Source organism: Onychomys torridus, chromosome 18, assembly GCF_903995425.1.
Source record: "Onychomys torridus chromosome 18, mOncTor1.1, whole genome shotgun sequence".
Lineage (NCBI taxonomy): Eukaryota > Metazoa > Chordata > Mammalia > Rodentia > Cricetidae > Onychomys > Onychomys torridus.
The window spans coordinates 35,532,375-35,548,906 of NC_050460.1; the positions used below are offsets into that span (position 1 = coordinate 35,532,375).

At 42.2% G+C, this 16,532-nt stretch overlaps 1 protein-coding gene across 1 annotated transcript in view; it reads left to right on the forward strand.

Moving 5' to 3' along the window:
- Positions 1–215: 215 nt before the first annotated feature.
- Positions 216–16,532, forward strand: part of Slc9a4 (solute carrier family 9 member A4) — a 54,244-nt gene continuing 37,927 nt past the window's right edge. The window contains exons 1-2 of the mRNA XM_036168463.1: positions 216–1,021; positions 6,922–7,385. Coding sequence (XP_036024356.1) covers positions 715–1,021; positions 6,922–7,385 — 771 coding nt within the window. The 5' untranslated portion in view covers positions 216–714. The remainder of the gene's footprint in view (positions 1,022–6,921; positions 7,386–16,532) is intronic.

Sequence of the window (16,532 nt, forward strand, 5' to 3'; positions counted from 1 at the left end):
TTCCCTGGTCCTTGCCTTGCTTCCGCTTCCCTTGTCTATGAAGACTGTCTGATAGGTCTTCCAGGACAGACCTCATGGCTTGGTTTGGATGCTAACTCCCAAGGTCAGCAACTTGTCTTCACCAACTCCCAAAGGGTGCCATGTTGCAGGTGCCCACTAGGTGTCAGTAGCGTAGCCTGCCAAGAATCTTCAGAGCAAGCATTTCATCACAAAAATCAAAGCAAAGCAAATAATTAAGTGTGGATCAAGAGCTACCTGCAGCTTTGACCGGTTCAAAACAGGTGAGACAGAAGCGGGAGGTGTGGAGGATCAGGTACACTACAGGTGACTCCTTCCTAGGATCCAATAGGGCAGGAAGGATTCCCTTCCTTATTAAAGGACTTCAGTGATTCACGGAATGAGTATCCTTTCCAATTTACACTGGCAAGATGAAGCCGGTGTTCAATGAGTGAGGAAACAGCTTTGAATGAAGAGGGATTTCTCTTCGTAGATTTCTCTTCAATTCACAATCAGAGGAAGGTCCTGCAGGTAGATCCCATTGGAAACCTACATTTATTTGATCAAGAAGCTGAGCTGCCTGAATTGACAGATATTAAGATTTGAAAGCATGTACCTGCAGAATCATCAAACTGGACTCGTTTGGGAATGACTTCTGGATTGCACATATATTACCTCTCATCCGGGTAATGCGGCTGGAAACCTGCCCTGTCTCAGATGTATGGCACACATCAGCCTCCAGGTGTATATAGTAAGAGACCCACAGGCATGGGTCTTGCAGTGCATACGGCTTTCGGTTCTTGGAGCTGGTTGCTATGGCTGATGGTCCTTGCATTTTCGGAAGCATCATCGTATGTGAACGAATCCTCAAATTCCACTGCCCAACAGGCACCTGATGCTCGGTTTGCTGCTTCCAGCTCAGACCCTGATGAACGGATATCTGTGTTTGAACTGGATTATGACTATGTTCAAATTCCCTATGAGGTCACCCTCTGGATATTGCTTGCATCTCTTGCAAAGATCGGTAAGTTCTCAATATATGTTTAAGGGGGGAATGTATCTTATCTGAAGTATCACATATGAAACTCTCTTATAAATAGACCATGGGTTAAGTAGATATTAATTGTTACTTGTGGTGCATTAAAATTATAGTCCCTGAAATCAAGAGAAAGTCATGGCTTTTTAATGCTTCAGGATTGTGTTGAAATTTAAATGCATACTTCTACGCCCTTCATTGTTTGGAATTTGTAATTCAAGAACACAACCATGTGACTTATCTGTCATGTAAAAATCTCATGCTCTATGTTTTAAAAAATGTAAAATGTAAAGTGTCCAGAGCTTGGGAAATGCCAGAGAAATAATAATATTTCTTTGTACAAAATGGCCTGCCTTCATTCCTAGCCATGGACTGTAATTTGTCAATACCTTTAGTTGTTTATTCCTTCTGAGAGACCCAGGTTTCTTGGGAAGTGACAGGAGACAGGAGAAAGTAACAACAGGCAACTCTCACACCCCAGCAATGTGGGGTGGGGTATGTGAGACAATATCTGCAGGTAAAGTATGGCTTTCCTCCTAACTCAAATGCTGGCCACCTCTGCTTTCCTTTGTAAATGGAAGTGAGCCGAAGCAAATGGATTAAGTTCAAGTCAGGTGCTCTCCATCCACAAGCCACAGCAGTGATTCACATTCTACGACCAATCTGCCGCCCCTTCTCTCCTGAAAACAGCTCATTCCAATGTAGGAAATCCATACAATTTTGTCAGTTACTGCATATAATATTGCCTTTGCCTATGATGAACTGTAGATAATTTGAGTGCACAGATTGTCTTATTGATGTAGAATCTTCAAACATTTTTATTTTCATATGCATACATATATGTATATATATACATATATATGACAGATGCGGAATGTAGATTGAGCCATGTGTAGTGAATATTTATGGGCTCTTGTCTATCTATGTAATAACTCCTTCCTTCCCGTGGGCTGGAGGCCTCAGGTGTACTCAGGTACCTCTTTAAAGCAGCTTTGTATTTTGTATTAAGCTGTGAAGGTATTAAAATGGAATGGAAAGGGTTGGTTGGAAGAAATCTCTTGCGATTTGCTGAATGGTTAGCTTATACAAAGCATACATCATTTTAAAGGAGTATTTGAGGAAACTAAACTGGCTCTCTAAGTGAATATTGTGCTCAGGCCAGAGCAGGGTCTAGCAACTTTCATTTAGCCAGACGAATAATGAGAATTTTCATAGTTGTCTCCCATGACACTTCTGTGCCAGTTGTAAACAATGGGGAGTATTATTTGTCCCTACTTATCCCTCTCCCAAAGCTTTCCTCTCTCTGGTTAGCAACAGCTGAAGTTGTCTGGGTACTTAGAATACAGACCTTTTGCTGACCAGCTGGCCCCTTTATCTATTGATAGACACCTAGAAGCAAGGGAGGGTCCAATTTATCTTTTTTTTTTAACATTTGCATAAGGTGTTGATTGTTATTTAGATGTATTGCACTTGTTCAGAATTCACTATCAGGAAATAGTGAGGAGACTATGGGGGACACTTTTGTTCAAGGGACTCTCAGTTAAATGTTAGTGATTTTCATGATGATGTAATTCAGTACAATTTCAGAAAGGAAAATTACTGTTGGAGATTATCAGTTGGAACATACTTATTCAAAAATGATTTTAGAATTGCTAGTCTTCAGGAATCTAGATAAGTCTGTACTCCATAAGCATTTGAGAACTGAAAAGAAAAGAGGTGTATTTATTAAATGCATGTTATATGCCAAATATTATGCCTGACATTCTGTATAATATGATGGCTTATTTACTGAGAGATAAATAGTAATAATAGTAAAGATGATGGTAACTATGGTGGTTTCTAAACTTTAATATTTAAAGAATGACTATGAGTATTCAGATTATAGGTTCTGAATAATAACATAATTTTAATCCTTATTATCACCATCGCATATTATTTCTCATTCATTCAGGCACATTTGTGGAGTACACATGCAGTACCTGGAAACAGATGGTTTGGACCTTAAGGGATGTAGTTTAACCAGGATAAGAGGTGAACCTAGAACTCACTGGTAGGCACTTTGATGGGAAAATATCAAAATGCTCTCCATTCCTTTTAAATACCTAACTATGAACTATAACACATAGATACTATAGAACAAAGGTATTAAAGTCACTTCTGGCTTTGTGAGTTATCATTTGGTTCCATCAAACTTCTTGGAATGTTATGGGAACTGTTCCTGGACCCACTGGGAATACTAGCATTGAAGGTTCTCTCCCATTTCCCAGGACTTTAGTGTTTCTTTGCATTTCCTTTTCAAGCCCTGGGGTTCTAAAAGTTTAAAGTGACTGACTTTGGGATTCTGCTGTCCTTCATGAAAGGGGACAATGATTTAAAGTGTAGAATGCATTAAGTCCTTCCTATTGAAGTGTGACAAGCATGTGGCCTGTTGGTGCCACAGCTCTGCAGGCCCATTTTACCTTAAGGCAGGTAGATCCATTTCAAGAACCTCAGTTCAAGGGAATGGAGCCAGAATGGCAAACCATAGGTCCCGAGAAAACACACAGGCTCTTCAACATCCATTGCATAGTTTAGAAGTTAAGTTTGATTAACACTAACTGAAAGACAAAAATAAGGAAGGTGGAGATGAAAATAAGGAGGTCAAAAAAGTTATGATGAGAAAACTGAGAATCCAGGCTTTAGAAGGTCTTGAACTGATCTTGACACTCGTGAAGTCTAACTGAGAGTATCAGTGACATCCTTTGGGGATAATTATGCTCAACTGTATCAACCTGCATATATACATGCATATATGTCTCTCTCTCTCTCTATATATATATATATATATATATATATATATATAGAGAGAGAGAGAGAGAGAGAGAGAGACACAGACACACACTTATATACATAGATATATTTATGTATATATGTATAGATATATATATGTATATACACTAGATCATTTCAAAATAGTGCTGAAGGAAACCCATATCTTCTTTTTATACAGCTAAATATATAAAATGCTCCAAAGAGACATTATCTAGTTCCCCATAGCCTCTGGAAAGAAATCTACCTCAGTTAATTTAAAAGTCAAGCTCTCTCTTATATGATACAAAACCATCTTCCAGCTTTTACTCTTCCCAGTTCATACCTTGTTTAAGGCAGGTGACATTTCTCAATGAGGCAGCAAAGTGTCTCAAGTGTCTGCTAGGATCATTCCTACTTTTTTTCCCCCTAGTCTTGATGCTCTCCTCAATCTAAAATGTTCCTTATTTTATTATGTAACTATCCATATCTTAGCCATTTTCCAAGGTGCCCAGTTTCCTTCCATATGCAAAGCATCTCTGATGACCATTTAGCCCATTTATTTATTTATTTATTTTATTTATTTATTTATTTATTCATTCATTCATTCATTCATTCATTCATTCATTCATTCATTCGTACACTTTTAGACCCAGCTATCACACAGATTTAGCTGTTGATATTTGTTAAGCAATGTAATGATGTAAATTGCTAAGCAATATAATGATGTAAATCATCTACTTAATTTTGGGGGAATTTACAGACTAGTACAGATAAGTCATGCACAAAAGTAGGAGATAAGGATCACTGTTACTAAACAAGCATTGTAGAGATAAATTGTTTTGATAAGACACATTAATTTTTGAGGAAGACATATTAATTCCTCTGGTGAGGAGTCGGAAAGGCTTAGCCTCAAATTCTGAGCAGAGCCTAAAGACAAAGAAAAAGGATATTTTAAGCAGGGAAAACAGAGCAACAAGCCAGGAAAGTGGCCTGCTTGCAAAGGATTTTGACTGGCTCTACTGAAGGATGGATGCACTTGGGGTAGGAAGTGTGGCTTGAGGAACCCCATGATGATTCACTGAGTTCTGATGTCTTTGTCTTTATAGACTACTTCATGTACATTTTACTGAAGTCTCATGTGTCATACTATTTCTGTCTTCTCATTCATGTCTTACTGTTAAAATTTTGCCAACAGTAGGGGATGCAGTATAATTCCTATCTTTGGTTTTCTACCTCATTAAATTCAGTAGTACACTGTTCTTGACAGAAGAGTGCTTAAACGCTGTTAGTTTAAAATCTATGCAGTGCTCTGGAGTGCCTTCCACATCTTAGGTGGAAGTGAGATGATAAAATACCCAGGGTTGGAGAACACAGCTTCTTAAACCATGGCTTACAACCTCACCCATGGTCGTACGGTGGAATGTAGGGTTATAAAAAATTTAGCAACAACAATAGCCAAGAAGATTTCTGAAAATCTGGCCAACAATCAATCCAAAAATCAAATGTGTAATGAGGTCAGTGTGTCTTTGTGCTTGACCGTGTTGCACCACAAGGCTTCCACACAGTCTTGGTTGTGAGCACACAGTGTGTGCACAGCTGCTCACACAGGGAACACTGCCTGGGATGTTGGGTTCTTACTGGAGACAGCTGTACTTGCTGATGCACAGTGCTGTGCCTTACACACGAAAGTTTCTGATGGGAGGTTTCTGATTTTACAGAAATGCAGTGATTTTGATAGAAAACAAAGACTTGCGGTATTTTCCTATCATCATCCCTAAACACGTCAAATTCCTCCGGCTTTGAATTGTGTTGGGTTTGGATGCCTGACTTGAAAATTGCTGTTTGAGGTGTTAACATGAATTCTATATATGAAATAAAACTTAAATGCATTTTGGCTTAGGATCAGAGCAGAATTTATTACAAGTTCTGAAATATCCCTAAACATGCTTCTTCCCCTTTGTAGTATGTATTTACACAAAGTGACACCAGGATTGATAATTACGATTTCCCCCATTTTATCTATTCTTTTAGTATTTCTTGCATGCATGTATAGCCTTTTGATCATATTCACCTCCCCACTCTCCTCTTCCAACTCTTCCTGGATATTCCTGAGACTACTTCCCAACTTCATGTACTCTTTTCATTTTTTTTTTTTCCTTTTTATAATCCATGGAGTCCAACTAGTGCATGGGCCTGGGGCCACCCACTGGAGCCAGTCCACCAGGGCCCACACCCCTAAAGAAAACCCACTCTCCTTTCCCCTAGCAGCCCCTGACTTTTGATAGCTCCTCAGCTAGGAGCGGGTGTGGTGTGTCCCTCACCCACTAACGCTAGAATGTTGACTGGCTTGAGCTTGGGCATGCCTTGTGCCAGGAAGCGCTGCTCTTGGGACTTTACAGGTGCAAAGGTGTTGTCAGTAAATGTCTAGCATGTCCTTAGACATGAGCAGACGAATGGATTTTGGAGGGACGTTTAAGATCCAAACTGTAGAAGAGTTAAAGAGAGCTAGGCAAGCAGTAGCATGAGAAATGTAGGGGACCTAAATAAAGGCCCCGGATGTAGACATTCCGGAGAGAAAGGGATGGACTGCAGGGACAGATAATGAGAACAGTGATTGAGGAAATCTGGGTTGACTACATAATTAGCAAAAGTGACGGGGGACTGTTGGCTCTATTGCCTTCTTCCACGGGTCCAGTTGGCAACATTGTTAGTTAAGAAGGGGAGACAAAATAAAGAAGTGTCATTCCTATGATGTGGAATAAGTGTAGGACAAGAAGAGATCTGGGGGCCGGTCACACTGTGCCTGAGCTATGCACTGGGTTGTGCATGAGTGCACACTTTTCACCCACTTCTCTCCTTCTCCCTTGTGTGCCCTCTGGGACCCTTATAACAATCTGGAAGCAGGGAAGGAGTGAGCCTGTAAGCTGTGACTGGCGCTACTGATGGTACCTGATCTTATGCGAAACCGCCAAGTTCCGGCAGCAGATGGGATGCCCGACTTGAAGGTGCCAGCTCCTCATCCACTGTCCCACCTTCCTGACTCTAGACCTTGCCTGGTTCATAGGCAAAGATGATTATCCTGTCTTCTCTGCTCCCAGGTTTCCACCTTTACCACAAGCTACCCCACCTCATGCCAGAAAGCTGCCTCCTCATCATCGTGGGTGCGCTGGTGGGTAGCATCATCTTTGGCACCCATCACAAGTCGCCTCCAGTCATGGATTCGAGCATTTACTTCCTGTATCTCCTTCCACCCATCGTGCTCGAGAGCGGCTACTTCATGCCCACACGGCCCTTCTTTGAGAACATCGGCTCCATCCTGTGGTGGGCAGGTCTGGGGGCCCTGATCAATGCCTTTGGTATTGGTCTCTCCCTCTACTTCGTCTGCCAGATCAAGGCCTTCGGCCTTGGTGACATCAACCTGCTGCAGAATCTGCTGTTTGGTAGCCTGATCTCGGCGGTGGACCCTGTGGCGGTGCTGGCTGTGTTTGAGGAGGCACGTGTGAATGAGCAGCTTTACATGATGATCTTTGGGGAAGCCCTGCTCAATGACGGAATCAGTGTGGTGAGTCTCCCAGATCATGTTCCCGGAGGGGTGGAGCTGGGGTGGCCACAGAGGTCGGGGCTGCTTCGGCTCTCCATGTCATGGCTGTGGCCCGAATTCTGGTAACGTTCTGAAGGATCCACTTGGTGTATCAAATTTCTCATTAGTTGCTTTAAAGAGAGAAAAGGAATAAAAAACATAATTCAACTTACATTTTAATTCAAGGATTTTTTTTTTTATTTAGCATGGAGAAACTACTATTTTTAGCCATCCTGGGTACTCAGTGTGATCAAGACAGTGCCTTTGTTTCTAATATGTCTCTATACGTATTAAGCATACACACGCGTGCGCGCGCGCGCGCGCGCGCGCGCGCACACACACACACACACACACACACACACACACACACACATATATATACATATATATCATGAGACACTAGATGAAGTTAAATAAAATTCCTTTGGTCATTGAGACATGACAGAGCAATTATAGAAATAAATCAGCTTGTATGGTGCTCAGTCACATGTCATACGAAAAATGCTTAGGAATTCTCTAGAGACAAGCAGAGGAGGATGAATAGGCTAGAAAAAGCAAGGCTCAACACCAAGCCCCCGGAAATGTTCACAGCCTGGGTTGTTGCAATATTGAGGACACGTCAAGCTCGGTGATCAGTTTCACTAAAAACTACAGCATTCGCCAGCTGTTGGCTTATACGAGCTGTATACACCCTTTAATGGCCTTTCATTACTTAAAACTTACATTCCTGCACATAAGCAGAACTAGAATACATTTCACTGTAAAAGAGTCAGATAGCACAGAATAGTGAATCATAAACAGCAGCTTCTGTTGTCCTCTCCCTGTTCTGTGTGTAAAGAGCAAGCCTTTAACTCCTTTGCCCCTTGCCCTCCCCATCTTCACGGCATGCATACACGCACCTTCATAGCTGCAGATGCACCGTGTTTTGACAAACACTGAGGGATCATACTATATCTGTGGTTTAGCTGTAGCCACTTTGGGTCCTTCCACATCTCCTCAGTGGTTGCACACTATTTTGTAGATTAAGTTAACACAATTTGTTTCACAATTTCCTTCATAGGTGGTTATTTCAGTAGTTTCTAGTTTTTTTTTTTTTTATAAATAATGTTACAATAAACTATGCTTTTTTTTTCTTCCTGGCCCTGTTTTTGCATTTGGGACTATTTAAAAACAATATTTTGTTAGTAATGAAATGCCCAGGTTATATAGATTTAAAACTTGACGTGTGGGGCTATTTTCATCATTACTGGTTCACGCTATTGGGAAAGGAGAGGTTATCATCCTAGAGTTGTAGGGATGAGCAGAGACATGATACCCGTGTCTTAGTTTCTTTTCTATTGCTGTGACAATAGACACTAAGACCAAAGGTATGTCGAAAAGAAGTGTTTAATGGGGCTTGTGGTTTCAGGGGGCTAGAGTCCATGACGGCAGAGCAAAGGAAGCTGAGAGCTCACATCTTGATCCTCAAGAGGGATTCAGAGAGAATACTGAAAATGAAAATGGTGCAAGTCCTTTGAGAACTTAGAGCCAGCATCCAGTGGCACACCTCCTCCACCAAGACCACACCTGTTAATCCTCCCCAAACTGGTCCACCAACTGGGGACCAAGTATTCAAACACACGGCCGACCTTATGGGGGCCATTCTCATCCAAGCCAGTACAACTTGAAACTGTACAGATGGCTCCCACAGCAGCAGGTCATTAGAAAGTGTAAACACAGTTCAGGCAGGAGGCTGGAGCAACCCTGGTCTTCACAGATGCTTTTGAATTGTGTGGAGAATTTTGTGGACTAGCAAGGGTATGCAGGAATACTGCCTGGTCATTTTGCTCAGAAGACTTATCTGGCTGGGGCTGTGAAACATGGAGCAATGGGGCTAAGAGGAATTTGCAGCTCTGCTGGGCCCCTTTGAATTTTTCAAATGCCAAGGTAAAGCATGACATTGAACTTGGGTGACCTCAGTTGCTAAGCTTTTCCAGAAAGGCTTTATCAGCTCTTGCTTCTACAGATAGAGTTGGCTTCTTTAATTTGCCCAGAACACTCAGTCTCTTTATCAGGAGCATAATCATGTGTTATGCAAAAATTCTTGCTGAGAAATCATCTGTATTCATTACCAAAGCAAGTTCTTGCCTGCTGCCTCCGAGCGAGGATCAGTTCTCACCCGGAAGTTTCTCTTTAACAGTCTGTCCAGAGCAAACCCTATCGTGGTTTCCGGTGCCTATTCCATCACCAGTGACATTTGTTTGACTTTCTCAAGGCTAAATTGTGTCCATAGAGATGTTTCTAAAGAACGATCATTTCAAAATTAAATTGTAATTGCTGAATGACTCTAGCGTCTGCTGAGGGTATACTGTTGTGACCTCTGCTGGGCACCACTACCGTTACATTGGCTCTGGTGAGGTTGCCCACACGTTCATCTTTGGTGTCCCACAGCACAGTGAGTATTAAGTGTGTGTTGGGACACCACTGGGTCCCTAAGTGAAACCAGAGAAGCCCAGGGCCAGATTTAGAAAGCAGCTGAGAGCAACTGGTACTTTCTGTCGTCCAATGGTATTTTGAGCTGAGGGCTTTGAGCTCACCCTTTCATTGAGCAAAGAGCCTGGCCAAGGGCATCAGTCACAACCCTGCAGAAGGCCTGAGTCACCCAGAGGTGGCCTGTGATTGAGGGTTACATGTGATGGCAGTATAGATCTTATTTCTAGAATAGTCGAAATATCCACGAATCTGATTCACTAAGATTGAACCACACCAAGGGTTCAGCTCATGATTTCCCATTTAGTCCTTACTTTTGCTGAATTTCCAGGTATAGTATTGATAGCTAGGACCGACCCTCAGTGGCTGACAAACAGGGGAGAGACACAAGCCTTACTAAGTACTGCAGTCTGCACTGGAGATCTGTGGAGATTTGATATGAGGGTGGGGAGAGAGAAGAGAGAGAGAGAGAGAGAGAGAGAGAGAGAGAGAGAGAGAGAGAAGGAGGTAGATTTTCTACAACAATTGTTTCATCAGGATGTGCACATTGAGGATTGATAGATATTGTGTGACTTGAATATCTACAACTTTCTCTTTAAAAATAAAATATATTTCTAATATTGCTAAAAAAAAAAAAAAAAAAAAAAAAAAAGCTAAGATCACCTACATCCCCAATGGAGTTTCCTAGTTAAGATCCTAGAAAAAGGCAGAGACAGAGCTACCTACTCCTGGACCCATGATGGCCAGCTTTGCATTTACTACCTCATTAAATCCATGGATTTTATTATGAAGCGTGAGAGATGCCCTCCATGCAAAAATGAAGAAAACCAGGCGCAAGTTAAAATCCTGTGGGTTATAGAGCAGACCTAGGTGCCCAGCTCTATTCCTGCCGTTCCCTTTCCACTTTCTTCTTTCCTTTTGAAAGGTCAACCCTGAGTTGTAAGGGGGAGGAGAAAAACCTACCTATTCATGATTGGACTGGTCTCAAGCTCAGTGGCACAGCTGATCTTTCTCTTGGATAGAAATGGCAGACTTCGTGATTGCCACACAAGGCTTTAGGCAAGACTGTTCACTCATGTCTCTTCTTGCTATAGAACTGGGATAAAGACATTCTTTGGCTCACAGGGTCCATGGAAAATTCATATCCAGCTTTAAGTACAGTAACTTCCTGGACTGGAAATGGTGCCAAGTGGTTCCTATCTGTTTATCTGTGACCTTCACATCAGCTCATGGGCACTTCTGAATCAACATAACCAGACAGCTGATTTTAAATATGTCTCACTCCATGACTGTAGAATAGATGTTTCCCTATCTCTATGTATGTATGTATAAATGTATGTATGTATGTATGTATGTATGTATGTATCTATCCATCCATCCATCTAGTTGCCATATATCAACTTGCTGGAGCAACAGATAATTCCATTTATGTTTCTGTCCACCCACCCTATCTCTCCTCATCTCTTACTTACTCTACCTTCTCTGGAAGGATAAAGTTCCATGGGAGCAGGGCTGAGACTAGAACCCAGGCAGTCTTCCTCTGCTTTCTCTGGACCCCCTCCCCATGCCGTTTTGTCTACCTAACCCTCTCCTTCCACTGCCTTTCCCCTGTGTTCCCATGCCCTCTCCAGGCATTTCTCTAGGGAGTCTTCTAGGAATGCCACTGCAGAGGGCGATGACCAACACTTGCCGAGCATTGGTCTTAACCAACTTCACCAATGAGTGCTTTATCAGATTTTTCCCACTCAAGTCTCACGGAACCTCACGAGGTGAAGAATCTTGTCTCACTTCATGAAGTGACAGTCTGTAGTAGCCGAGGGTAGGGTGCCCCTAGGCCCATTCATTGAGGCCCATGGACCCATTCTGGCCATTCTTGTTAATATGTATACAAATTTCTTCACTGTCATGTATGAAATGAAGACAGACTCCCAATGAAATCAAGCACATATTTACTGAGAAGAATCTAGTTCGTGCAGTATAATATCCAGAAGACAGAGTGGCCATCTTCTTGCCTTGATCAGCCAGCGCTTCCCTTTAGCTGAGGCAATCAGTGGAGGTTTGTAGTAGAGACCCTTGGCTTCTCTTTAACTCTGGCATTTGATCCTCTCTGTATACACATTCTATTGGTAGCACTAGATCCTAAATTCCCTGACTCCCCTTCCCCCATATAGAGTTTGATGCCCCCCTTTTTCCCTCATGTATCACATAATCCTTGCTTTGCTGAAGGGATTCCTGGGGCCCTCTTGATTTCTATTCCAACTAATTTTTTGGCATCCATAAGACTCATCATCTAGTTCTGAGCAAGCAAAGGGTTCTCAAGTGTTCATCCTTTTAACATTACCATGGGGGAAGAGCAGTAACGTTCCCTAGACACTGCTTTTGAATGTGGGCCTGAAGGAGCTGGTGCAGTGTGTTCCGGTCATGTTTCTGAGTATTGAGCAGCAGCATTGAGCTGCCTTCCCAGTTAACATCCTGTTTGTGAGAGGAAATTATTGACATTCTGCAGTGTGCTGGTATGCTGAGCTGGGCTAAGAGCTAGATGAAGTAAGTTCAGTACACTTTAGCCATGGTCTTTCTAGCTTGTGATGAGTTCATTGAGATGGGAGACTCCATCCTATGTCAAGGTTGCTTGACCAGTTCTTGCAAGAAGCCATATGAGAGTTGGTGTATGAGAGGATATGAACTTACACATACATGATATTTGAGCAAGGATCTCAAGCCCACTTCCTTATATATGAAATGGGAAGGACTTATCCATCCTGAGAGGGTGGTTGTGAGGTCACAGAATGGGACTTCTGGACATCTGGCACATGGTAGGTGATAAATAAATATCCTTTTGTCCTCACAATCCAGAGGAAGATCCACACAAGAAGTGCAACATTTTTGGTGTCTGCCAGGCACAGAAACAAAGATAGAATCTCTGGCAAACAGAGTAGTGAACTCTTGGTTGGTCAGCTCATGAGCCTGTGACATGCCCAAAGTGCAAGGCCTTCCCAGGGTACTTCCAACCCACTGGAGGCAAGGGAGGAGTCAGATCTGCCTACTGTGATCCCAGCATTTGCCTTTAGAAAGGTGCTGTCAAAGTATTTGGAGGTTTATCTGGTGAGCTGACAGTGAGACACGGGATTAATGTGTGTGTGTGTGTGTGTGTGTGTGTGTGTGTGTGTGTGTGTGTGTGTGTAGTGCAGCAAATAGTAGCCAGTAGCCAGGTTAGAGAGGTAGAGGGTGGCAGGAGCTAGCATAAGTGAGGACAGTCAGAGTTACAGTCCCCATGAGTGTGTTTTGGAGAACAGTGTTTTACCAACACGGGGAGACATTTTTTGCTTTTTTTGTTTGTTTGTTTTTGGTTTTTTGAGACAGGGTTTCTCTATGTAGCTTTGCTCCTTTCCTGAAACTCACTCTGTAGCCCAGGCTGGCCTCGAACTCATAGAGATCTGCCTGCCTCTGCCTCCCGAGTGCTGGGATTAAAGGCGTGCGCCACCACCACCTGGCCAAGGGAGACACTTTTTAATCTTCAGCCCCTCCGCAAGTGGGTGACACCTTGCCTCCAATATATCTGGTGTCTAACTTATAGGCTCTCCAACAAGCAACTTGAAAGACTTGCCCCTTAGGGAGGACAACAGCCTCAGTGGCATGCTAGAAACACATATTGTTAAATAGGGGCCTTCAACTGTGATCTCCTAACAATTCCCCCAATTTGACTCCTGAGCACACATTTGAACCATTTGCTTCTGCCTGAAGGAAGAGACTACTTGAGATTAGAATTGTACCAATTTATCTTTAACCAGAAGACACTTTAGGGCCACTTGGGGTAATGGGTGTTCACTTCAGTCACGAGGGCAGGAAACAAGGATAAAGTTTAGCTAGTCACCAAGCTGCCTTTTCTTTGTCGGGAGGTGGAGTTGAGCATCTGTAGGAATAGATTCAGAGGAAGAAGAGCACTTAGTAGGAGAGCAATCACCCTTTAACTCCTTAGGGGATAATGAGAGAGAGGATAGAAAACCTTAGGAGCCATTCAGTCAACACCACAAAGGACCCTGAATCCCCCACCAACTGTGCCCAGTGCCTTAGACGTGAAAGCAAGCAAGTCTGTCTGCTGCCTTGAGTCCCCACGCCACAAGCCTTCAGAGTCCTTCTTGCTAAGCTATTATTCTTAACCTACAACTGTGTGCTCACCTCCTCTGTGTTTTCTTAGAACCTGTCCCAGCCCCAAGGTCCTGTAGGAGGTTATGTAATATTTTCATGGAAATTCCTGATGGGGGAGAACACCCCGGCATGCTAGATACAGCCAAGAGAACTTCCTAGTCCCTTGGCTTTTGCTAGGCCTTCCTTGGCCAGAGCCTGTGCTAATGACCTCAGTTGGGCATGTTGGGTTGCAGGGTGGAAATAATAAGATTAGTTTCATGTGGAAAATCACACAAGGCAGATTATGGAAGGAGGGGTTTCTGGCGGACAAGTACTTTCCCTATAGCTTCCTTGGTAATTATACAAATGACCATCATCTCATAGAACTTGTTGGACAGGCCTGCATTGCAGCCTTAGATTATGATTGGTGGGGAAGAAAGCCTCTGATTCTGCCTCTAGGATATGATAATCTATGTGTTCTTCCTCCTCAGTACTCAGGACCAGCTTTTGTTATTGGTGAATGTCTCAGTCATTTGGGGTTATTCTAACAAAATGTCTGAGTTTGATTAGATTATGAATAGAAGAGTTGAGTTTGGCTCATTATTAGGGGGCTGAAAGTCCCAAGACATAATGTTACCTGACAAAAACATTTTATCCATGTTATAATATGGCATGGCATAGAAAGTGAGCCTCTAAGGGTAGGAGCCATGTATGATTCAAGGGAGGATCCAGGTCCTCTAATCATCACTGTTCTCAAGAAATGTCCATTGAGAGTGGAAAAGCATTCCTCCAGGAAGAGTGTGTCCCATCGGAAGGTGCCCCCACGGGCCTCATTCTAAAAGCACCCATTTCCTAAAGATCCCTTTATCTCTCCCATCACCACATTGGCACCAAGCCTCTAGCAAATGAAAACTGTGTGACACAAACCACACCCAAGTCAAATCAGTGACTAATAGATTAAATCCACAAGAAAAACTGAGACATCATAAAAGGCTATTTCTTAAAACATTTTGTCTAGATTTCATGAACACTGTATTTACAGCATTCCCACCTCTTTGCCCCACTACAATTTTTCCTGTTCTCCCTCATAAGCCTTTCTTCAATAATTGTTGTTATATATGTATGTATATAAATGCAACCTATGGAGTGTAGTTAGTGTTGTTTATATGTATGTGTACAGGGGTGACCACTTGGAATTGGATAATCCTTTGAGGCTTTTGTCTCTGGAGAAAACTGAATATCTCTATCTATCTATCTATCTATCTATCTATCTATCTATCTATCTATCTATCTCTCTCTCTCTCTCTTCCAGCCACCATCAATTGCCTATAGTTCTTAGCCTAGTAATGGAGCCTTGTGAGATCCCCTCCATCCGAGTTAGCATGTCAACGATTGTCATTATGCTGGTCTTGTTTAAGCACACATGTTGTTGAGCTTCCTTGTCATATATATATATATATATATATATATATATATATATATATATATGTTATATATATAACACCATCTCTCAGTAGACTAGTCCTGCGGCTCTTACAATCTTTCTGTTTCTTCTTCTATGGTGTTCTCTAAGCCTCAGGTATTGTGGCTGTGTTGTAGAAGTATCAGTTGAAGTTGGGTATCTCACATACCAGAGAGCTATACTTATCTGTGAATATAAGGATTAGGTATTTGGAATGAAGTTAGAAAATATTTTGGTTTAGGAAAGCAGTAGTAGTAGGTTTCCTCTAGAGTCTGTGACCTCATCAGCCACAGGTAATTGCATAGGTCTATAGTACTAGGCATGGGTTCCTTTGTATTGAGGGGGACTTAAGTACAATTAGGCAGCTGTTGGTTACTCCAAGATGGAAGTACCACTATTGCATTTCTGTGTATATATCACCATGCTAGTCATTGTTGTCATTCACAAGCTTTACATATGGGTAGGATTATTGATTGCTATTTTTTTTAAATCTTGGCAGCTTGCATAGCAGTTTCATACACTGTAAGAGCTAGTCTTTAAGGAGGAGGTTTCCCAGTCTGTTCCAGCTTGAGTTTTCCAAGTCTTGAGTCTGAAGTGTGTTTTATCTTCAACAATATCATCTTTCTTTCAAGTTCTAGAAAGAAACGAAGGGCAACATCAATAGTCTATATTTTTCTGGTTGGGGGAAGTCTCTTGGACTCTCCTGACCAACAACTCAAGGGAGGCTTCTTATGCTGGTACTGGGGATTTTGAGATAATGTTCCCTCCAAAATCCATAGACTACCCTTTGTATTTTTTTTAATTAAAATAAACTTAAATTATGTCTCCATGTGTCTGTGTGTAGAAATATACTTGTGAATGTAAGTGGCTAGAAAGGCCAAAAGAAGTCATCTTATCCCCTGAAGCTGGAACTATTATTGGTGGCTGTGCGCATCTGGCTTGGGTTCTAGAAATGGAACTTGGATCTTCTCCAGTGGTAGTATGTACTCTTAAACCATTAACCATATCTTAAGCCCCAACACTTTCATTTTAATGATGTAGTTCAGTTGTCTTAGGTGGAGCCAAAGGTTCTG